This window comes from Microtus pennsylvanicus, chromosome 6 (genome assembly GCF_037038515.1).
Source record: "Microtus pennsylvanicus isolate mMicPen1 chromosome 6, mMicPen1.hap1, whole genome shotgun sequence".
Classification (NCBI taxonomy): Eukaryota; Metazoa; Chordata; class Mammalia; order Rodentia; family Cricetidae; genus Microtus; species Microtus pennsylvanicus.
This window is the reverse complement of record NC_134584.1, coordinates 55,457,760-55,483,033: the sequence shown is the minus strand read 5'-3', so window position 1 is coordinate 55,483,033 and position 25,274 is coordinate 55,457,760. Positions and strand designations below refer to the sequence as shown.

The following is a 25,274-nucleotide window of genomic DNA, read 5'->3' as shown; positions in this document are numbered from 1 at the left end:
CAATATATATGAAACTCAATATCAAATCAAAGAGGGCGGCCACTGAAGGTCACATACATACATTATTTTTCTCACTACCAAAGACCTGATAAGAAACAAATGAAAGAAGGAAGTCTAATCTGCTTGTGGGTGTGGAGGTGAGGTATAGGCTCTCATGGTGAGGGAGGCAGGTAGAAATGGCCTTTGGTTGTGGCTTCAGAAACTGGGGACAGTGCTGTTCACATTTCAGAGGCACAGAAATGAGGACAGGAAGGAAGGCAAAGTTCCATAACCGCAGGGCCCTTCCTACAGCGAGGCTTCAACTCCTATTCGTCCCACAGCCTCCCAAAACAGTGCTACCATCTGGGGACCATATGTACAAACACTAGAGCCTAGTTATGGTTGGCATTTTAATTGAATCCGTAATAATGCATGGTATTGACAAGAGACTAATAAAGACAACTCTACCCAATAAAAAGGAGGTCAGGGTGTGCTTGGTGACTGTTGTCACAACTGACTCCAAGAAGCATGGGTTGGGTTCATGGGACTGGATTATGTCGCCATATGGTAGTGACTACACATTACATGATGAAAGTCTTCATCAAAACCTATAATTGAGATCAGCTGTTGTGGCAAACACCTCTACTCCTCATCCTCGGGAGGCAGAGGCAGGTGGATCTCTGCGGGTTTGGGGCCAGTCTGGTCTGTAAAGAGAGTTCCAGGCCAGTCAGGACTACATAGTCAGACCCTATTTTAGATAAATAAAATCTTGAGTCATATACTTTGAAAGGTGTGTGGTTTAATTTATTGAAGATGCGCAGAGTTCAAGCAAGTTTATTTTTATTTTTTTAATTTGCAGCATTTAACTGTTACAAACAAAACTGTCTCCCCAAATCTCCAGCTGAAGCCATAAAACCTAATGGGATTATATTAGAGGAGAGACTTCAGCAGGGTAGGTGAGGTTAAATGAGGATAAGTACACACACATACACATGTATACTCACATGCACACTCATATACACACGCACACACATGCACACACACATATACACACGTACTCACATACACACTCATACACACATATGCACACACACACAGAGTCATGTGAAGGCACAGCAGGATGTCAGGGTGTACACAGATCAGAAGGAAGGATTTTACTAGAAGAAACCCCAACACCCTGCACTCTGGGTTTATACTTTCAGCCTTCAGAACTGTGAATAATGGATTTCAGGGGTTTGGGTCATCCTGGCATGTGATATTTTGTTATAGCAACCTGTAGGCAGACTCCTGACCTCCTGACCGTAAGCGAATAACTCAGCACTTTTGCTGTTACATTCTCAGACAGTAGAATCTTTAGCCAGATTTCTGGGATCTAGGTTGAGAGACCTCCGAGTTTCAGTTCTACAGATGGTCAGATAGATTGTTCACAGGCTAGACCTAAAGGATGATGGGAACAACCTGTAAAAGCAATCACACAGGCCAGGCAGACTTCCTGGGGCCAAGTGACGGTGAGTCTCAGGGGTGCCCCTGCGTCACCCTCACTGTAAACCAGACCTGACTTGAGTGACGCTTTGCCTTGCCTTCTGGTGAGTCCTGCTTGGCACTGGCCACTAAACTATTAAAGGGTGTGTCCTCATCAGCATCATCTGTCAACTAGCACAGCTGGAGTCACCTGACAGTAAAGCCGCAGCAGACATACTGCCTGGATCAGATGAGCCTATGGCCATGGCAGCGGTGGGCTGTCACTGACATCTGAGGGCCCAGCCCACAGTGGCGGCACCAACCCAGGACAGGTGGTCCTGGGCTCCATGAGGAAGCTGGCCGGACATGAGCCTGTGAGGAAGGTTCTGAGCAGCAATTGTGCACGGTGTCTGATATACGTTCTTGGCAGTGAGTAAATTCTCTGGTTAGAAATAATTCTGGTGGAAACGCAAGCGAGTCCCTGCCCTGATTTCACTCAAGAATGGACTGTGAGTCGTAACAAAAGGAAATCCTTCTCTTCGCCATGTGGCTTTTGATCAGTGTTTGTCACAGAAACATAATGAAACTAGAACGCTGTACTTCCCTCTCTACCTTTCATCCTGTGTGCCGGAAATGATTTCTGGGGACGAGAAAGAGGGCTCGGCCGTTGAGAGTGTTTACAGCTCTTACAGAGGGCCCAGGTTCACTGTCTGGTATCCACACAGCAGCTCACAACCACACATAACTCCAATTCCAGGGACCTGATGGGAACCTACTAGTCTGGGGCACCGTGCACACACGGTATACACACACACACACACACACACACGTATGTACACACAAGCAGGTACTCACACATATACATAAAATAAAGACAAATGTTTGCAAACTAATTCTGTTCATCGGTTCTCTTCCTTTCAGCCCACAAAGTCCCTATCTCTTCTGCAGTTATCTTACAGGCTCTCAAGGTTCTAGAACTCCAGGGAAAGGAGTCATTACTTTGACATGGTACACTGTGGCACTCAAGGTCTGGCTTTCCGTCTCCCAAGACAATGGTCATTCTTGCTATGAGCCCAGCTTATCCGAGGCGACTCATGGAGAGGAATGTGTGGAGACATGAGCAAAAAAAAGATGTATACAGGTAGCAAACCTGAGCAATGGGTTGAGACTAAGAGTTGACCCCATGCCGGCCCTGGGAAGGACTTAGGAGACTCTGTCCCCTGTGATCTTACTCCACCCATCTGCAAATACTGTTCGCTTAACCTGGGGAACTGGTTCAGAACCCAGCTGTGCCTCACCATCTCCACTACCACCACCCCGACCAAAGACACCAGCATCCCCAGCCTGGGTTACAGCTGTGGGCTCTTGGCACATCTCTTAACTTCCACTTAGCTCCCCTGGACTTTCTCCAGAGTTTCTGAATGAACCACCTGTGATCTCAGCCAGAAGCCATCACTTCCCATCTGAGACCACAAGGCCTCAACCGGTTTGACTCTCTGAGACCCATCAGCGCCCACTGGCCTCCCCTTGCTGTGGCTCCACTGGCCCCTGCTGCTTCACCGTAAGCACTAGAATAGTTCCTCTAAGGCTGCCACTCCTGCTCAGGACATTTTCTCCCAAGTGCCCACACGGCTCTCTCTCCCCACTCCCTTCTGGTCTGACCTCAACAATTACATGACCAAGGAGGCCTTCCTACTGCGTGTCCAACAGAACCATCCTGCCACACCTCTGCCCAGGCAGTCCTTCCAACTTGCTTTGGAAATGTTTCTCTGGCAATTGTCATCACCTAACTCTTTCTTGACCTTCTCTCCACATTTGCAGGTCAGACCTAAGAGTATCTGTTGTGTGAACCTCATACTGATAAGAAGACAGAGTGGGAAGTAGTTGTCCAGACGCCTTTGTTCCCCACTTCTGTGCATACTCCCAGAGGTCTCCAGATTTTAGCCCACATGGACCGTGGTGGAGACAAAAGAGATCTCACAGTCTGGTGAGTCCCCCCAAAGGGAGGGGAAGGGACTGGAGAGGCCAGGGTGGCACAGTTGTACCTAGGCTGAGGCAAGAAACCATCTAAGACAAGTGGGATTGGGTAACAGTGTCCCTGGCCTTCCCCTCCATCCTTCTCCTGGGGTCTTCATTTTACCCCAAAGCTTCCTTACCAGTGTACCTACTGAACTGGGATAGAAGTGATGGGCAACCCATTAATGCCTCAACTCTCAGGTTACCTACCACACAGTGCCTGGAACAGACACAGCCTTGTCTGTGCCTGCTGTAGTCAGACAATGTCCCTACTGATGCCATGGGCTGTGACACACTGCTTCAGCCTTTCTAAAAGGATGGTACCCTGCCATGCCCTCTACTCTCTTCCCTCCTGTCACTGTCCTGTTTATCTCCATCCCTTGTGCCTTTCTTGTCACCATGGGATCCTTCCTGCTCCTGGAAAGAGCAGAGATGAACTGCAGCCTTTCTGACCACAGCACGAAAGCCACATCCTGAGAATTCTGGTGTGTGGCACATCGCAAGATCCCAAATGCCTGTCTTAGATGGCAAAATCTACTCAATGACAGACAGTTGGTGAATACGCTGTAGTGGTCATTGCCTCTCTCAAAGTGCTGTTCTAGAATAAAACTGGGTTTTCTCTTGGAGACTTGAAAACAAGTGTCACAAATGGTCCTCTGTGAGAAGAAATCCTGGACAATGGGCTCCCTGACAAAGAGTTCTGCATCAGTCAAACATGGTTCATCTCAAGTCTTCCTCAAATCATTCCATCACCAATAGGGACAAGGTCAGAACCACTCACCAGCTTTCCAAAGGGCCATACTGCCAACAAACAGAAAATGGTATAGAATTTTCTTTAGAGAATTCTAAGTGGAAGTAGAAAACAGTTGCTAAAAATGTAGAGAAACCATTTCTTTCTGCTTTATAACCCACATGTCTTCCTGCAGAGTGTGCAATGGTAAGGAATTCATGGATGTTCAACTGTTTAATAAGTCATCTTCCTTCTAGGGATGTGTCTCCACAGACCTCCCAAAGACATGTTTGCTACAGCGCTAACCTTCTTATACTTTCCAATCCCTGTTCTCTGCAGATTTATGTGAGTATTACCAAGGTTTACTGCTCATTCATGGTTCTTGGAGACCAGGAAATCCAAAAGCAAGATGTTGGTACCTGCTTGGCTTCTGATGTCCTCCTGGCTGTGTCGTAGCATGGTGGAGGGTGAGACAACAGGATACCAGGGGAAGCCTCTTTTCTCTTTATAAAGTCACAATTCCATCATAAAAGACCAGAGTACCACAAAAGCAGAAAGCTTGCGTGGGGTGGCCTGATGATCCACCTAAGGCCTTTCTCTGGCAGAGCCAGTCATGAGGTCCAAGATGAAGCAAGTCCAGATGAAGCAATGGCCACTGCTCAAGGGCACAGACAGAAAACCTTGGTAATGCTCGCATCATGTTAACGCTGCATACATTCAGAAGATGAGCCCTGTAGTCATGGCATCCCTGAGCGATATTTCAAAGGCTACACCAAACAGAAGCAGAGCCACCACAGAGTTCCTTAACTAGGGGGTGCTGAGCAGAGAGGTGAGGTTAGAGTCCAACAGTCCCCAACCACAGAAATGCCTAGTGGAGCCATGGGGGTAAGACTAATACCAATACTCTCGGGTAGGCATAAGGAATACATTTCTGGGGCTGGAGAGATGGCTAAGCAGTTAAGAGCACTTGCTGCTCTTGAAGAGGACCAGGGCTTGGTTCCCAGCACCCAAATGTCTGTAACTCCAGTTCTAGGAAATCCAGCCTCTGTGGGCACCAGGCCTGCAGGAAGGTCACATCATAGATGCAGGCAAACACTCATTCACATAAAATAAATTTCTTCGAAAAAAAAAATTCTCTCTCTCTCTTTTTTTTTTTTTTTTTTTTGCAAATTACCTAATCTTGGGTATCCAGTGACGTAAATAGAAAGAAGTCTAACACACACACCATGGGAATGTCTACACTGTGTGTCTTGTTTGATTTCACAGGCCCATGGCTGGAGGGACATTTGCTTTGGGATTAATCTTGCTTAGAGTCCCATTCAGCAGCGATTCAGATAAGACTCTGGACTTTAGACTTTTCAGTTGCTGCTGGGTGAATTATGACTTATGGGCTATTGGGATGGGAATAAGTATGTTTTATATGTGAGACCAAGATTTTAGAGACCAAAGGGAAGATGGCATAGTCTGAATGGAAGGTAGGGAGCTCAAAATGTATGTGTCAGAAATTTAATCCCCAAAGCAATGATATGGGGAGGTGGTGCTCTGCGAGTCTCCACCCTCACAAATGGGTTCATTGCAGTCATGAAAAGGATTTACAGAGGAGGTGGTGTCACTTCTCACCCCTTTCTGTCCCTTCTACCATGTGAGGACATGGCACTCCCTCCTCTAGAGGACACGGCAACAAAATGCCACCTTGGAAGCAGACAGTGTCCTCACCAGAAAGTCCAACCTGTTGATGTTTTAATCTTAGATTTTTTTAAGTTTACAGAAATATGGAAAATTCGGTGTTTTTCAATCTTCCAAACTTGAACATTTTGTTACGGTAGTACAAATAGATGAAGACATTATATACCTCAGTCAGAAAGAGACACTCCATTCTGAGTCATGTTCGTGACTGTGTCACAGGCAGAAAGCAGAGGTCAGACAAGAAATAGCATGACAGGCAATGTACGCACTGGTGTGTGGTGGGGAGGGATGCAGTGCTAAGACAGGGGCTCAGGTTCTGATTCTTGCCACTGTTGTGAGATTTCGTTACATCTAAGGCACATGGATATACGAAAACCATCTCTTTTGTATCACTAAGAAAAGTCCTTGCTGTCCGCTAAGCAGTGTGACAACCCAAGGGCAGCCCTGCAGGGCAGAAGCATTGATCCCCCCAGTTTCTCATCTCTTGATTATTTTCATCTACCCCAAGGGGCTAGGCGATTCCTGCTGCCTTCAGGTTGGTTATCTGACGTTTAATAGATAATCCTCAATAGCAAAATATAAATCTAGACATATGTGCTTGGGGACAGCCTTTCTTAAATGCTTGTATTTTGCAAAATAGACTAAGAAAGCAAATCTGAAATTGCATCATTCCTTCCCTGACAAATATTTACTTCATCAATATCAAATTTATACCCATGTCCTGCTTCCTTGACTCTCTTTATAAACAATGACTTTTGGTTTGGATGTCACACTATAGCAGAACATTTTGAAATATCCTTCCTCAGCAATTAATCAACAATGCATCCCCTGATACCAAATTTGAGAACAACAACAAAAAAAAAAAACTAAAACTATCCACACATTCAAAAACAATGACACCTCCATTACAGTTATTGCCTGGCTAATAGTCCATTACCAGATGCTACCACTCAGCATCATGGTCTCAGATTCATATTCATCCACAAGACACAGTGAGCTTCACCACTATCCTTGCTTAGGTGTCCAGTAGGAGCGATTCCAGAAATACAGTGTTGACAGTATCTGTGGTCTTATTTCAGACTGGGTCTCCCTTCACCATGCAGGTACACCGTCACTAATACCGTTCATAAAAGATACGTGATGTCATTATTAACAGCAAGTCCTTTTAAATAATGCCCATAAAATTGAGAAAACTACACCTTTTGTAGCGAAATGTGAGAGCATGGTCTCAAAGAGATGGGTGAGATGTAAAGAAGAAAATGATTCTGTAATGTTTTAGAAATGTATGGGACTCCTCCAACAGAAACAGCATGACTACATCTCATTACATGCTAGTTAACAGAAATAACGCGCCACGGTCTGAACTGTAATGTCCCAAGTTTACTGAAATCCTAACCCCTAAGTACTTCAGAAGGTGACTATATTTGGAGGCAGAGTCATGAAAAAAAAAGTTAGTGTTAAATGAAGCTTTTAGCATGTTTAAGCCAATGTGATTGATGTCTTCATAAGAAGAGGTCAGAACACAGACATGCAGAGAGAAGCCTAGATAAAGACACAGAGAGGATGGTTGTCTGGAAGCCAAGTAGTGAGGTCCTCAGAGAAGCCAGCCCCAGGGACCTTGATCTTGGGCTTCTAGCTTAGAAGACTGAATTTCTGGGGGGGATCAGATTTCGCCTTTGTAAGCGTTTGCTACTTTGTTACATCTGCCCTGACACACTGAACCAGACTATTGTATGTGTACCCTTTCTTCTTCTCTTCCTCTTCTTCAGAATAAAGGAAGATAACACTTTCCTGTGTCCACGTATCTGAGTAGGTCTATGCAACTAGTTCTGACCAAAACACAGAAAAAAAAAAAGAACTAAGCTTTATTGTTGAGCTAAGACATTTAAAGGCAGTTGTAATTTTCTACCACATCTGTCTTCTTCCCTGCCACGGGACCACCAAGACCACATGTTCCAGGAAGTAGAATTACAAGGTGGCAAAGCTTCTGCCATCCTGGTTTCCTGAGAGACTGTGTGAAACGAATGAGCATTCTGCTAACCTACTTTGGACATAAAATGTGAGAAGTACTTATCAAATTTATTTAATCCACTAAAATTGCCGGGTTGATTTATAACTACAGCATAGCCACTTCTGACACACAGATCTACCTCACAAAAGTCAGAGCACCAAAGTGCTTGGAGCTCATGCCATATCAGTGAGTTCATGTAAAATTATTATTTAAGCAAAATACCACCAGTGATGCAAAAGTGATGCTTATATCTTAGAGGTAACAGCTTTCTAATTGGATTTAGGGACTGTTGGATGGAAGGAAAGTCATTCCTGGTACTGCAAGCCTGGCCAAGAATGTGTGGGAGAGGTGATCACAGGTCACAGAAGAGGACACACTCCTGCCATTTTCCTAAATTGATGTAACCTCCAATAACTGTAATCTAAGCCTTATAGCCATAGGTAAGTGCACCTCTCCTTACCAAAGAGGCTTCTTTTAGCAGCTACTGAGGCAGCTGCAAATAAATATATTATTCAGAACTGGTCACAAGGCCCCAGCTGGCCGGGCGGTGGTGGCGCACGCCTTTAATCCCAGCACTCGGGAGGCAGAGGCAGGCAAATCTCTGGGGGTTCGAGGCCAGCCTCGTCTACAAGAGCTAGTTCCGGGACAGGCACCAAAGCTACAGAGAAACCCTGTCTCGAAAAACAAACAAACAAACAAAAAAAGTCCCCAGCTGGAGATCTGAAATAGAATCCCTACATCCAAGGCTCAGGGAACACCACAGAAGAGAACTGCAAAAGTTAAGACCCCGAGCACCCAATGAATGCTCACCACTATGAAACAGTGGCTTCTAGTTGTGTTTGGGAAAATGCATCTGTGACTCTTAACAATAATTAGTATGTAGGAAAAAGTATGTATCTAATAGTAACCGTGCTTGTTCACATGGTAATCCCACCATTAGGAACTGATTTACTAGAAATAGATGAATACACACACACACACACATATATGCACATATATATATAAATAAAAATCCACAATGCTAATAATATATGTATTTAAGTAATCCAAGTGCCCAATCCACTGGGAATTGATTAAACCAATGATGGTTCTGATGTGAGATTCCCCTCTGTATGCCGTGAATATGTTTTATTACCATTGGTTAATGAATAAAGTTATTTTGACCAATGGCTTAGCAGAGCAAAGCCAGGCAGGAAATCCAAACAGAGATATAAAGTAGGTGGAGTCAAGGTGACACCATGTAGCTGCCAAAGGAAAAAGATGCCTACAAACCTATACTGGTAGGTCACAGCCTCGTGGTGATACACAAATTATAGAAATGAGTTAATTTAAGATATAAGAGTTAGCCAAGAGTTTGCCTAAGCTATTGGCCAAGCAGTGCTGCAGTTAATATAGTTTCTGTGTGGTTATTCAGGTCTGGGCATCCGGGAATGAAAGAACAGTCTTCAACTACATGGTTCATACCCCTGACTCAGATCTATAGAGTTATAAAAAGTCAATCTCTTCACTGACTTAAATAATACTTACGTCATTTTGATAAAAACAAGAAAATCAAAGATGAAGAAAATTTCCACCCATAAAAGCTCTTTTAACTCAAGTGCACTGAGGCATATAAATTGCCTCTACACGCTGGCTCCTTTTTGGAAATCTCCCTCTTCCATTGAGCTTGGCTCAGTTTACCCACCCACTAGTTGAGTGATGTCAAGAAAAAAAAAAGAAAAGAAAGAAAAGAAAAATTAAAAAAAAAACCTTTCAGTTTCTCATCAAAGAAACCACCAGAGTACTTCCTTCAGTGGTGGCTAAGTGTATCCCCGAAGCCTCATGAAAGCGTTTATTATGGACAATACACAGGGCAGGTACACAATCAATATCCACTACCCATGATGCTCATCTCTGGAAACCTGGAGAAACAAGCTTTCTCGTGGCTTGACTTGCATTTACTTTGGCTCTTTTATTCCTTTTAAAAATGTCTAGTTAAAAAAAGCTATAAATCATTCTGTGTATTTCTCATCTTGAAATAAAATGGAAAAAAACCAGTGTCTGTTTTTTTCTTTTCTCTTCAAAATAGTGCTTACCCCACTAAGCTCTGATAATATTAGGCATTCCGATACTTAATGCTGTTTCTAAAGAGAATTTCATTATTTCATCTCTGAACTGATCGGCTGCTTTTCTGGGAAGTTAATATTAACTGAGGCGTTCCTGGGTAAGTAAATTGTGCTTATCAGATGTAACTGAAGGCTCACATACCCCCTGTGAGACGGGCAGCTTACTGTGCCTTCTTCCACCTAGGAACCAAATGTGGGCCTCTCTCCCCGGGCAGGGCGAGGGTGGCCAGGCAAGGGTCTTACCGCGAAGCCTGGATCTTTTCAGAATCATGCAGTCAAGCTGGGTCAGATCTTTCTGGAAGGTTCGGCCCAGTGCATTCCGGGCACCAACAGCAAGCAACACTGAGCTTATTTCCCCAGACCATAAGCACCAACGATTCCTGTCACTTTACAGCCTCCTCCACACTTCTGCTCCCCTGTCTCTTCAGACTATTAATGTTTTTTCAGAACGTAGCACAAGCTGTAGCAAGACTGGACCAGATAGGCTGTCTCCGAATGTAACAAACTCCTGTCAGAGAGGACCCCAGGTCTGAGGGCTCCCTGTCAGCCTTGATGGTGCACACATGGCCTGAGGGTTTTTGTTTTGTTTTGTTTTGTTTTTTGTTTTTTTCCCACAGTTCATTAACCCCACACAGCTTCTGCCTCCCATCCCCGTTCTTCCCACCGCGGGTGAATTATCATTCTTCAGTTTCTACTTCTTGGAAAACCTAGCCTCTGCAAAATGAAAATAGCCCTTTCAAGGTCAGGAGGGCAGTCAAGCAAGAACTGCCCATGGCAGACAGATAATAAAGCCTTAGAGGGCGGGTTCTCTGCCTCTCACCTCCCCTGGCTCCCTGGATAAATGTTTTTGTTGACTGTGTCCCAACACAGTTTGGAGAAAGACTGTCTTAGAGAAACACTGGAGGTTGAAACTTCAGATTGTCTAAGAACTTTCAAAGCAGGCATGCCAAAACCACCACCACCACCACCACCACCACCACCACCCCATGCACTGGCGGGAGACTCAGAGTTCAAACGCAATGATTGTAAGGTCCTTGGTCCCAGCAGCTGGCCCCAGGATGGTGTTTGCCTAGGGCCCTCAGCCTGGAACAGGTAAGCCAGAGTACAGTCGGTGCCAGAAACTTTATAGACCGTCACAGAAACTCCTACAGGCATTAGAAGACTGTAGAAGGTTAAAGACACTTCAGTAAGATTTTATTGGGTTTTTTTTTAATACTGCCACAATGACAGTTAAGTGTGTTTCAGTTAACTGTTAACTCCTTCTCAAAATGCTCCCAAGTTCAGTGCAGCAATATCCATTTAGTCTTTAGACCAAGCCCCCTTCCTACGCCCTGTGCACGGTCATTTTGCTGTGAACCCAGGGCATGAGACCCTCACAAGCAGCTTCTTCTCTCCCAGGTACCCCTGTTTCCCTCTGGACAGGATAGGAATCCTCCTTCCTAGGGAGCACCATGCAGGAAATTGCACTGGGTCACTAACAGTAGGAGGCGCCAGGCATACATGCACGCGCATGCACCCACACACCTGCCCCTCTACCTGCATTTGCACCTGAACCCGCTCCTACACCCGCACCCACCCCGGAGTCTAAAGCTGCCGTGCCTTACTTCCCGGAGAAGAAGCTAATATTGCAGCTACTGGAAATACATTCGGACAGTCAGGGGCCCCACACCCGGGAGGTGAGCGTGGGAACAACGCGCGCAACAGGAGGCAGAAGCCAGGTTACTTCAGGGAAGCAATGATCGCTGCCAGCCAGGCATAGACCCATGTGCAGAGACTATTATTAAACATTAGAAATTGCAACACGGGCATCTTAGGCATTCCAGGTACCTCTCTAGGAAGCAAGATGGGAGCCAGGTACCAAACGTGGAGAGACTGGAGGAAAAGGAAAGGGCCATCTCAGCACTTGGGGTTCAAAGACAGGTCCCGGGAGGGCTCCAAGCTTGTGCCTGTGCCTTGGGACACCCCTCTGCAGACGTGCAGGGCTCACCTGGCGCTTGCTCTGCTGCTTGTCCATGCCCGCTGCGATCCCCCGCTGCTGTCCCAACGTAAGGGTGCCTGTGCCCCTGGCGGCACCCACTCATAGAGCGCACCCAGCTGCTGTGCCTTTGCACCATGCGCCTTCCTCGCTTCTGCGCTTCTGCGCGCCAGAAGGGTCTGGTCGCTCCTAGGGACTCTGCCTGCCAATCTGAGCCTCCACTGCCTTCACTCCTCCAAAGGTCCCAAGGCCAGCGAGTGCCTGGGTCCTAGCGCCCCTCCGAGGATGTTGATCCCCGACTTCGAGTTGCTTAAGGGCTTCCTAGTTACTGGACTCTGAGCAACGCCTTCCTGGAAATCCTAGGAAGTCAAATCTCACTGACTAGTGAACGGAACCTAGTGCTTTTCTTGGGACGCAAGATTCAGGTTCTAAACATCTGCTAACCTTTTTAAGGCTCTCCACAATCCCCTTGGGGGAGCCCAATCTCCAGGAAACAACCTATCAAGTTTGCCAACAATTCTCAACTCAAATTTTTTCGCAGGCTCCCTCCATTTGTTTATATTTGGGGTACTATGAAATGTTGGTACATACCACACATGTACTCTGAAATATCCCTGAACTGATATGAACTATATTCGCAGACGTGCTTATATTAGAAATTTTATACTGCTCAAATATGTACACATATATATGTATGCATATACCTACACACACACACATATATAGATGAATATATATATATATGTATAGCCCCATTCATGATATCATGTTTGGTAAAGGGTGTTCTTCATATGCAAAGGAATACATAAACAGCACACTATTGTGTGTATATACACACACATGTGTGTAGGGGGTGATCCCTCAGCCTTAATTGGGCAGACAGTGTGTAAACGTGAGTCACACATAGATCAAGCCAAAAGCACACTTGAACTGTCCCCCTCCCCAGCAGCTGCCCCCACCAATCTGTCTAGGGAGCTGGCACTCATTAGCGGTCTAGACACACACTGGGATGTTCCTCTAAAAAGTAAGCTGTTTTACCTGTGCAGCTAAAACACTGGCTTGGTGGCATCTTGTCCGTGGCTGTCAACCCACAGGGTGCACATACCTGCCTTCTCCAGAATGGAGAAATTTCTAGCAATGAATGACCTAGAGAGCTACCAACAGGACTGGGGCAGTGCAGCCAAAAGCAAAGACCAAGCAATCTGTTCCTGCTGACTTTCTCATCCAGAAAAGCTGACGAGATGTCTAATGGCAGGACAGGGAAATGAGCCATTTTTAGAAGTAACACCTACTTCATGGGATGTGGAAAGAGACAAAGAAAAAGATTATCTTGATGTTAGCCGCTCTACAGAGAGTCCTCCAGTAAGACACGAGAGCCTTGTTAGTATAGCTTTTATGGGTTTTGTAGAGTATTTTCCCCCACAAAGCAGTCCCTCTGCATAACAGATTCTAAGATGGTCCCCAACTATCCCCACCTCCTGTGTTCATGTCCTGTGTCATCCCCTCCCCTTGGGTGTGGGAGGAACCTGTGACTTGCTGCCTACTGACGGAACATGGCACTGACTGTGGGGATGTTGCCACAGAGAGTGGGGTATGTAGTCCTTCTGGGAGACTCAGCAGCTTGCTGGCATCGAGAACTAGAAAGCTGTGTCAGGAGGCCCACATGACAAGGAGCAAGAGATGCCTCTAGCCAAGACCTGTCTAGAAACTGAGACACCCCCCCCCCCTCGCTCATCACTCAGATGGAAGGGAGCTGAATTCTGCTAACAAGGAGGGAGACTTGAATGTAAATCCTTCCCTGGGTGCTCCTGAGCTGAGATTACAGCCCCAGATGATGACTGCGGTTTTCTGAAAAGATCCTAAAGCTATACCCCTACTTCAGATGCACAGTAGCTATATTAATAAGTAGTGTTTTCATGTACGTGTGCACATTTGTGTGTGTGTGTGTGTGTGTGCACTTGGAGGCCAGAAGTTGGCATTAGGTATCTTCCACTATTGTGCCCAGGCTTAGTAATAAGACAGAGTCTGCTACTGAATCTGGAACTCACAAATCCGATTAAGATTAGCTGGCAAGCAAGGCCCCGGGAATCCTCCTGCCTCCACTTCCCCAGAGCTGGGGTTACAGGTACATACTATAGCATTAGCGTCAGCTCTCATGTGGGGACTGAAGATTGAACTCAGGTCCTCATGCTTGCACAGGAAACACTTTACTGAAGTACTAAATTTGTTGTGTTTTGTGTGTAGTGATAGAAAACCTAAAATATGACAATAGAAAGTAAAAGGGCCAAGGCAATTTAAGGTAACAGCATAATGCGTTATTACATCATACTCATAGCCTCTAGAGGCCTGCACGGTCAAGGAGAAACAGACCAGTAAAATCATTATTCATGAAGAGCCAGGCCAAGGTTGAGATTTGGTGGGAGGAAAATGCAGACTGCAGCAGGCAATGGGGACAGTACACCAGGCTTTTTCTTTGGGGGCCACCAACCAGTTCCCAAATCATGACATGGAGACTTCTTATTAGTTTTGAATGCTCAATCTATCTTCGGCTTGTTTCTGACTAGCTCTTTTAACTTAAATTATTCTGTTTCCTTTATCTCCCTTTGGCCTCCAGGCTTTCCTTCTGTATATCTTACTTTCACTGCTTCACATGGCTCGCTGGCAGACTGTCTGTCTGTCTGTCTGTCTGACAGCTACCTGGCTTCTTGCTTGGGATGTGTCCTTCTCTTTCCCCCCTGTTCTCTACTCCCCCTTCCTCATTGTCTCCTATTTATTCTCTCTCCCTGCCAGTCCCCCCATCCTTTCTTGTCTAGCTATTGATTGCTCAGCTCTTTATTAGACAAATCAGGTGCCTCAGGCAGGCAAGGAGAAAGCAATGCAGTGCGTCTTTACATAATTAAACAGATGCAGCATAAACAAATGTCACACTTTGCCCAATTAAAAATCATATTCCACAACAGGACACTTTGCCAAACTAGATCCAAAGGTGAAAGGGGAAGAAATGTTTCCAGAAAGAATAGTAAATAAAAAGAAGACCAATGAAGAAAACAGAAAGAATGCAGGAAATGGAAAGGTCTCCAAACCCCTTTCCTAACGATCTATAAAAGACAAGCTCAAGCCATGTCATTTGCTTCTTGGAGTGTGGGGTTTTCCAGAAGAGCTCTCAAGAGATGCTGGATAGAAGAATGTCCATTTGCGGTACGTGCTGCAAATGGTCCATTGCTCCTGAGATACTGCATAAAACCAGACAGTATCTCAACATCCTTAGCCCGAGTTCTGACAGTTCAAATAAATTGTTAAGCTTTAAGTGTTTGGATGCCTAACACTTATATGTTTTCTATTGCATTCCTGTTGTGCCGTGGTGAAAGAGAATCCAATCCTGAATCTCTATTATTCACTGTGTACTTCTGAAGGCTCTGCAGAGTGGTGCATGACTCTTAGAGGGGAAGGAATGGGGGAGAAGGAGAAGAAGAAAGGAAAAGGGTAAAAAGAAGGAAAGGTAACTGAAGCAAAACTGAGGAAGGAGAGGAGGAAGGGAAACACAGACTCAAAGGAGGGGAATCCCCAGTGTGCTGGGGCAGGGTGTGTGCGGGGTGTGTAAAATTGTACAGCAGAGTTCTGCTCTCACTCCTCATTGTAACTGACATGGCTATCAAGCGTGGGACTCACCAATGGCTCACAACAAAGCTTCCCCGCCAAAACCTGCTGTCTACAGTGAGGAGGAACTCCAAAATCAAGCTCCAGCCACCCACCTTCCCTCTCCCTTGTCCATACCAACCAGCCACCACTTGCACTATAGTGTGCCTACCCCATGTCCCTCCTTGGTCACCCTAATGCCAGGAATAAAGCAATCTATTTGGGCCCAAGCCACTTTCCTCTGATCTAAGCCAGATACATAGGCAAAGCCAATACAACAAATTCTACTTCAGTGCATCAAAACATTCACTCTCCCTACTCATGCCTACCAATTTCTTCTCCTTTCAGAGTTGGACATTTTCTCAATTTCCTTTTATTTCAATTGGTTCATCGTTGAATCAGATACTTTATATCCCTCTGAAATCTCCATAACATGTTCATCAGAGTAAAAAGATGGCTTTTTGGGTAATGGAACCTGATGTCAAGCCTGATGATTTAAGTTCGAATCTGGGGACCCACATGTTAAAAGGAGAGAAGTGAGTCCTGCAACCGATGTCCCCTGACCTCCATGTGTGTCATGGTGTATTCACTATTGCACACATACACTCATATATACACACACACAAAATAAACAAAAATATACTAAAACTGTTTTTAAAGGTCGTTCATCAGCACTCTGTTCTCAGTTTGCTCTCTTGAGGACGATGAACATTGCCGGGGAAGGTGAATGAAATGGATAGCCAAACCAAGCTTCCCCAGTTCACAGCCTTGCTGAAGGCCCTGTGTCTACCTGTATGGCATAGAAGCTGGAATCAGGTGATTTCTGATTGGCTGTTGCCTAGTGGGCTTTCTGACGTCATAAATGCTGCACGTGTCTATAATTATTGAGCAAGAAGATGTAAGGGAAGAGGGAGTATTTTCCTTATAGGAAACAAGATGCCTCGTTACCCAGGATTGCCACGGCAGGGATAATCTATTGGTGGTACAATTCTGGTTTTATTGGTTCTATTAAGAAAGCTAAAATAAATGGGGGTACACCATTTAGGTTGCATTAAATGTGCCACTGGTCACTCTATCTTGAAGATCAAGGATGTTAAAGGAACTTACTGACAAGCTGGTGTTTCTCACAAAACAAAAGAGCAGGAAACGCTTGATACAGTGGTGCAAGCCTGTAATCCCAGCACTTGGGAATCTAACATGAAAGAATGGCAGTCCTAGGCTGGCCTTGGCTATGAAGCAAGGGCTTGTCAAAGACAGAGATGGGGTAAGGGAGGGAGGGAGGAAGGAAGGGAGGGAAGAGGGAGGGAGGGAGGGAGGGAGGGAGGGGGAGGGAAAGAAGGAAGGAAGGAAGGAAGGAATGAAGGAAGGAATGAAGGAAGGAAGGAAGGGAAGCATATAGGCAAAGAAAGGAAGAGGGGGAAAAGGGAGAAAGGCAGGCCAACTGGGCAGTGCTAGTGTTTCTGGTGATTGACAGTTTCTAGAGAAGATAAAGGTTGGCCTTCTATGACCACTGAGGAGATCACTGTCAGTACCTGCATTAAATGTGCACCTTTAATTTCAACTTGTGTGCACAGCACTACCCTATATCACCATCCTTGCCCTAAACCAAAGGCCATCTGACTTTGAGAAACCACTTGATATCACCTCCGACCACCTTATTCTAAAACTCTGTAGACCCAGGATGCTAGCCCCCGTTTCTCATAATCATCTTGCAATATTGGACATAATCATGCAAAGACACTACAATGAAACAAACTTCCTACAGAACTGTAGACCAAATATTCCCAGCCTGTATGCCTGTCCTTAGGATGGCTCAAGTCAAAAAGAGAGAAAGGAACAGAAAGTTCAGAGAACATTCAGATATCTCATGTAAATGAGCATTAGCAATATGGTTTGCACGTACAACTTTGCAAAGATTAAGTTTAGCCAAGTGTGGTGGCTCACCTCCCTCAATGATGAACTATGACTTGGAAGTGCAAGATAAAAAACTCTTCCCTTCTCTAAGTTGCTTTTGGTCATGGTGGTTGTCATAGCAACAGAAAGGCAACTAGAACAAAATCCACGGGAAGCTGTCAAGAAGGCAGTTGAACCTATAGCTTAAAACAACGGCTAACTGGCCGTGGCCATAAACCTGTGTATGGACGTGACTATGAATGAGCTGAGACCTGGATGACATCACCTAAGGAGGAGGAGTCACCAGAAAGGAGCAAAGGGCAAAGAAATACACTCTGGGTCTTCCAGCTCTTTGAGTAGCTAAGGGAGTGCCAAGAGAGATGAAGGAGCTGGGGCCTGCAGGACAGGAGGAAAACACATACAGATAGTGATATTAGCTGGAGAATTTGTCCACTACTGGGAGCAGCTAAGAATTGAGCAGCCCCAGAAAGATTCACTGTAAGAAAGAGGTGGTGATTTGTGGACTCTGTCTGCAAGTGGTGGATGAGGGATTCCTGGAGTGGAGAAGACCCACAGAGACACGGAGGTCATTAATAATAATCCATAAAAAGCTCATAAGATATGGGCTGGAGAGATGGATCAGTGGTTAAGAGCATTGCCTGCTCTGCCAAAGATCCTGAGTTCAATTCCCAGCAACCACATGGTGGCTCACAACCATCTGTAATGAGGTCTGGTGCCCTCTTCTGGCCTGTAGACATACACACAGACTGACTATTGTATACAAAATAAATAATTATTTTTTTAAAAAAAAAGCTTGTAAGGTCAACAGCTTTGGGAAGAAGGGAATAAAAGGGGGGAAAGAGGTTGTGCGGTAAATTAGAACTTGGGAGCCTATGGCGGTGTGTGGGTGTCTCATGGATGCTGATTCCTCCAACTAAGACAGAAATGAATTGCCTACAAAAAGAATGACCTGGGAGAAGTGTTGTGGGTTTGAGGCACCCATGTTTCACACAAGAGATATCCAGCAGGTCGGTGAAGGGAAAATATTTAGATTAGGACTGAGAAGTCGGGCATCAACACACAGGTCAGAGGCAGCTCTGAGAAACAGACCTAAGGATCGAGTCCCCAAAGTGATAGTCAGCCTTCAAAGGGGAGATGGGATGGATGTGGAAAGGGAGTCAACCTTTGGAGCACCAGCTGATCTCAGAACAACCTCCTCCAGAGCAAAGACCACTGGGGATAAAGACATTTCACCCAAGCCTACTTTTGACAATACATAGGGGGAAGACATGGAATGTAGGGCCTCCCACATGTGAGACAAGAACTAACTCCAATGTGGAGTTATGAGCCTTTCTTGCTAAGTGACTCAGGCTGGTCTTGAACTTACTTATCTGTGGCCCAGGGAGTCTCTAGACTTATGATCCTGCCACCTCAGTTTCCTGGGATCACAGGCATGACAGCAGGTCCTGTTCTAAGCGACACATTCTAGGTAGCAGGTGTATTTTGTCCCTTAAAAGATAAGGTGTAGGTGCTTCCGGGTGTTACTTATCAAATAGTTCCCAAGATTTACTATTAAGAATAGAAAGTCATTTTCATCAAATTTCCTCAACTCTTAGTAGTCAATTTGTTTTTTTAAAAGAAGGTAATCCAGGCAAATTAAAAAACTGTTAACCCTTAGGTTTTCATAGACTCTTTTTCCTGCTTCCTCGGTTCCTGCATCCCAAATTGGTTTTCCTTCTATTACATAGAGCACCCTGCCACAAGATATCATCCTCAGATTCATAAATATCCCATGTAACAAAGACTTCTGAAAACAAAGCAATTAAAAAAATTGACTATGTTTTAAAACTAGCCAGTCACCTTTATACATCAGATGCTCGGTGTTCAGGCCAGTAATAGCAACTTGGGGGCCTTCGGTCCTAGCTCTTTAGCTAGACGCTAAAACCCCAACTAACAAATGAGCACAAACCACCCTTCCCACACACCTTCTGTTTATCTGTAGGGTCAGAGATCAGAAGTGTTGATTTCCCAAACACAAAGTACTTAGCGAGGGTTCCGCACCTGTCCATACCTGCGTTCAGCTCTTTCCAGCCAAGGTGCCTACTTTGTACCCACCTGACAGATCTCTATAATCTCTCTTTACCAAGAACGGGTACTATGACTCATGTGTGATTTGAGTGTATTGGAACCCTGGTCCCCAGTGTGAAGTAGGACTATGTGGACCTTTAAGAGGTGGGGCCTCAGGAGAGTATATGAGGTCATTAATAATGCCTTTGACCTCTGAAAGAACTGATAAAATTCTCATGGGAGCCCAGTAAGTTCCTGAAGGAGGGTTGTTATAAAGCAATAAGCTCTGCCACTCCTACGGCTCCTTGGCTTTCTGCCTTGCCATGGACCTCTCACCAGCACACATGTCCCCGCCATGATGCTGTCTTCCGTGGTACAATGGCAGACCTAAATGAACAAGAGGTAACTCCATCTGTGTTCAGCTCACCTCCTGATATCTGCAGCCTGGTGTAGTGTCCTGCTTCCAGCATGTTGGTCTACTCTCTACCTAGCCAGACAGGGCTGCCGTTTTGCACACCCTGTACTCAGCTTCCACCGCATAGAGCCCTCTCATCTGCCTTACCGGAGAGTTTCCAGGTGCAAAGCAAACCCAGCCATCTCCACTGCACCAATGAGTAGAGGAATTGATTGGAATAAAACTGCTCGGGCTAAAACATTCTTCTTTTAGGGGACTAGAAAAGACTGAGGGACTATCGACCACCATAAAATGGCCTGAAAGAGATGGATGCTGTAGTTGAAGAGTTACTGCAAGCAGAGCCAACAGCCCTCCTCTTTCTCCTAGGTTCAAGAATGTTGGCTCCTGACGGTAACATTGAACGCCTCTGTTCTGAAGGTTCCGAATGAATATTTTTACACTGCATGAGGTTCTTGATACCTCACTAGTTGAGTAGTTCAGAGAAATGTGTATCAGTGGTCAGTTGGGTTCCAGGCACAGTGCTGGACATTAGGGGTTCCATAATTGCCAAAGTGGCCCAGCAGCTATGTTGGATACACTTGTAATTTACTTCCATCTCAGACAGCCTTCACCATCCAGTTGATTCCCTGAGTTTCTTACTTTTATAAAAATCTCAGGAGGATGTATATATTTGGAAGATATTCGTCAAAGGAAGGCTTATTGTAACTTGGGTTTCCTTTGGGATTATAGAAATGCTGGTGCTAAGGATGCTGGGAGGATGGATTTGTGGTCTAAAATCTTAGTGTCCCTCAAGATCAGCTTTTCTCTCCTCACCCGCTGTGTGTTCTAGAAGCTGGCATGCGTCCGTGGGACCCTGGCTCTCTGACTTCTAGCTGGGCAGATTTCGCTAAGGTCACGTGCCCTTGAGTAGCAGCATCTTCCAAGCTTTCCCTGCCCAGGGGTGAGAAGAGCTTCCCACAGGTACTGCCCACTCCTCCCACACCTGCGCCATAGCCATGCGTCCCTCCCCAGCATGGACTCGATTCACATCCCATGCCTTTCAATCTATAGATGCAGAATCATGAATTCTTCTAGAAAAGGTCCTACTTCCGCCTGCAGCCTTTAGAAGGATTTGGACGTGCATCGTGATTTACTACTGCCAGCAAACAGATTTTAAAAACAAAAACTGTAAACTTATCATTGATGGAATGAAAGTATGCCAAGATGATGCCAGGCCTAGGACCTCAAGTGAGACCCATATACTGGGAAGCTGGTGGCAAATGCTTGCCATTTGAGTTCTGGTAAGTCACAGTTAGAGGAATCACGTTCAGACTTTACCATAACGCATTCACCCATGCCAGCTCTTTCTCCAAGTCATGCTTCCAACAGGGGAAGCACCATTTCCACACGAGCTCCAGTTTTCTGTGTGTTTAGCTAGCTCTGTATGGAATGCATGCCCAGACCCTCGCTTTTGTGTGTTAAGTCGCTATACACCTCCTTTGCAAGTGGCTTGTTCTCCATAAGTGTTCAAGCTTCCAATAGTTCCCCTAGGCAATAACTTGTTTTCTTCTACATCCTTGGGCCACACTGTTTGTAGCTACACATGGCAACACCTTCTCTGGCCAGAATTATTTACACTCAGTTCTTTTTCTAACTTCTAGGTCTTGAAAGGTCTTGAGGGCAGGACATCTGACATACCTCTGTTGCCTCTGACTGGCTGTGGCAATACTTCTGAAGTTGATATTTCTAGCTAAATCGTAGTTGACTGACGGATGAAATAACTGAATGGACGAATGAGCAACCAAAATCATTTGCGCTGGGGGTGGTGATACAATTTCTTCTGAGCCTCCGAAGACCAAACCACATTTCACATAATTCATCCAGAAATAGAAAATTCACAAGGCAAATGCCACTATATTTGAGAAGAAATATTTTCAGATTGTTTCCATATGTGTTTCTATATATAAAGGGTTATGTAATATTTTAAATCAAATTCAACACCATGTGGGTATGTATCTTCTAGAAGCTCATGATTATGATTCAGGTCAGAGCTTAAAACAATAACAAGAAAGTTCTTAAAGGGGATTTGTATCATTTAGTCTCCAGTTCTGTTCATTTTCTAGAAATTTCTTGTCTAGGCGTGGCTCCCTCACTAGCCATCTCTGACCTCTGACCTGTGACCTGTGACTTTTCCAGGCAGAACTGCATTCTGCCCTGAGCGTCACTGCCCTTTGTACAGAGCTTTATTGTGGCTTTTAATCCTTCTGCTCTGTGTAAGTCACATGCCTATCTTATAGCGAGATGGTGTGTTCCTCATGGGCAGGTCACCCATCTTCTCTACCTCAGTGTCCCCTGTGCCTTGCTCCTGGCACAGAATATGCACACAATAAACAAGGACAGAATTGGATGACCTCATGGTAATTGTGCACTTTGGACCCCAAAATGTAGCCAGTGCTGTCATTGGTTTAAAGTCCTGTGGCACCCGTGTCAGAAGAGAAACAACTCCCCATCAGGGCTTCTTACTGACAGGAGTAAGATTAGAGTCTCACAGCAATTCGGGAATCCATTCTCTACGAACTCAAGGAGATAACTTCAGATGGGACCATATTTTGAGTCACCTAGTAGAGGAAGAAGGGAAAACAAGCAAGGCTAGAATGTTGTCCACTCAATGCTCAGCCCTTCCACTGCCTCATCGCTTCAAGTGCTCAGGAGGTCTGCAGGCCCATGCTGCAGCAGGACACCCCCAGGGTCAATGGGACCACCCTTAGACACAGAACAGCTAGCGGTGGCTCTGTTGCACTGGGTTTCAGGGGCATGTGGGGTCCAGATTCTCTCTCCCATGCCCACAAAGCCACAGGGTCATGAGTTCATTGTCTTCCACATACACTGTGCTTCCCGTCTCTGACTTTGGGAGTCTGCAAATGCTATTTCCTCTACCTGCTGGATCCTCTCCTCTTCCTGTTACCTAGCTGTCAGACTGGTTCTCTAGCACATAATTCTAAAATTGTAGTTTCCGAACTAGCAGCGTCAGCGTTATCCAGGAGATTGGAAATGTACGTTCTTGGGGTCCATTCAGATCCTTGGCCAAAACCTCTGCAGGGCACAGGCCAGGATCCTGCATCATAGCAAACTGTTTGGCTCTTCTGATATATGTTAAAGTTTGACCAGCACCATTCTGAACTTGCGCTCTCTCTCTCTAGCTCTCTCTCTGTTTTTGTTTTTTTGGGGGGGGGGGTTGTTTTGTTTTGTTTGTTTGTTTTCTGAGAGGGTTTCTCTGTGTAGCTTTGGAGCCTGTCCTGGAACTTCGCTTCTTTCTCTTAGCCACATCACCCCAGACAGGCCTTCCTTGACCCCATTTCCTCAGTCTGCATCAGACCCTGCTGGACTCTCTTTCATGGAGTTTTCTCACCATCTGTAAACTGTAGGATCATCTGTGCATTTGTTTAAAGCAGCAGTTTCCAACCTGTGGGTTGTGACCCCTTCACGTGGGTCACGACCCCTTCACAGGGGTCATCTATGACCATGGGAAAACACAGATATTTACATTACAATTCATAACAGTGGCAAAATCACAGTTATGAACTATCGATGAAGTAATTTTATGATTGGGGGTTCCCAGAACATGAGGAACTGTATTCAAGGGTCACAGCATTAGGAAGATCAAGAACTTTAAGCTTTTATTTTCCTTAGCAGACACGTTCTCATGAAAGGGAGAACTGCACATGTCTGGAATCCTACACTACACCTGGCATCCCTCAGCACTCCATAAATACCTTCTCGTCAGTTTCTCCTACCCAGTCTGCTTCTGAACCTACCTGCCCATGAGATGCTAGGGTACTTACTGACCCCACTGTGTCACGGAGCATGAAGATAGTCGGTTGTGGCGCTGTGGGACACCCCCAGAGCCCCTGTGACACAGCTCCCCTTATTTCCTTTTACTGTGGAACCACACACATAAGGGCAGAAAAATTGAAGGATTCGAGCAGGTTGTTGTGAGCTGACAAACTGAGGTAATAACTCCATCAAATCAGGAAGTAAGGACGTTCTTGATAGTACTAGATTTTAGATTTGGCTACTCTTGCTTTTCATGACCCAGAACATGGACTGGATCAAGCCAGGCTGTGCTGTCTTTGTTCCTGGTCAGCCAGTGTCTCAGTCTTCCTGTCCAGCCATAGTGTGTGTGATATGGAATCAACATCACTCTTTGCCTTGGTTTGGTTACATAGGTAAAGATATCCAGGCTTCAATTCCCTTGAAAAAATAATTTTCAAAGATTTATTTTGTGTGTCTGTCTGTTTGTCTGTGTGTATGTTAATATGGGTGAAGGTGTCACGGAGGCCAAATGTATCAGATCCCCTTGGAGCTAGCGTTTCAGACCATTGTGAGCTGCCTATTGTGGTTGCTGGGAACTGAACCTTTGGGTCACCTGTAAGAACAATCTGAGTTCTCAACTGCTGAGCCATTGCTCCAGTCCTAGAAAAAACTTTTCTGGTAGACATACTCTCTCTTGTGGCCAGTGGAATTACACTGTAAGGTCCCCCTCAACGATAATGTCACACTTTGTTTATCGTCCAAGTCTTTAGAACCAAGCACACAAAAGCTTCTAGACAATACCCGCAAAATATTGTGGAATAGAAATTACCATGTCTACCCCCAGTATCCAGTAGGAAGAACATAGCCTCTTTGCCTGTGGGGAACATTTGTGAGGACCTGATGGGACACACAGGGGATTCAGAAGTGAGTCTGACGATAGGTGTTGAGCATGGAATTGTGTCTGCTCTCAGCTCCATTGCTGAGTGGCAGCCGATTCTATGCCATTTCTGCTCGTTTTAAAGCAGGGTGACACCATGCAACCCTGTAGCCCCGGCTGGTCTCACACTTGCCATCCTCCTGCTTCAGGAGGTATAGGAGTATATACCAACCCTGGCTAGTCTATGGCAGCTTTGCTTCAGTTTTTGGAGAAAAGTGAAGTTGAAGGCAACCTCAGGCCAAGAGAGTGTGCCCTCAATAAAACACGGGCTGTTTTGCCAGGGCTACCAGAGACCTTTAAACTCAAGCACAGGATCAAAACCAAGGGCAACCCAAGGTCAAGGCCGTGAAAGGGTTTGACACTCCTTTCTAAACACCCAGGAAGGTTTCAGGTGACAGGAGCTGGCACTGGGCCACCTCACAGGGTAGGGTGTCCTTGTCTCCAGGTTGTAAGTCCTCAGACCCTGTTGGCTCACTGACTGAGAAGGCCCCTGGGCCTCTCTTATCAGATCACAGCATCAGAATACTGAATAACAAAGTCTTCGAAACTGGGTACAAGGAAGTCCGATTTC

The 25,274-nt window shown here is 45.5% G+C and overlaps 1 protein-coding gene across 2 annotated transcripts in view; it reads right to left on the bottom strand.

Moving 5' to 3' along the window:
* The window catches only part of Pde8b (phosphodiesterase 8B), a 223,323-nt gene extending 211,148 nt beyond the window's left edge, over nt 1-12,175 (bottom strand). Inside the window, exon 1 of one of the 2 annotated variants that reach the window (XM_075976288.1) lies at nt 11,976-12,175. In XM_075976288.1, the coding sequence (XP_075832403.1) occupies nt 11,976-12,002 (27 nt within the window). In that variant the 5' untranslated portion in view covers nt 12,003-12,175. The remainder of the gene's footprint in view (nt 1-11,975) is intronic. The other variant, XM_075976286.1, reaches the window with a different exon arrangement.
* Between the last annotated feature and the right edge of the window lie 13,099 nt (nt 12,176-25,274).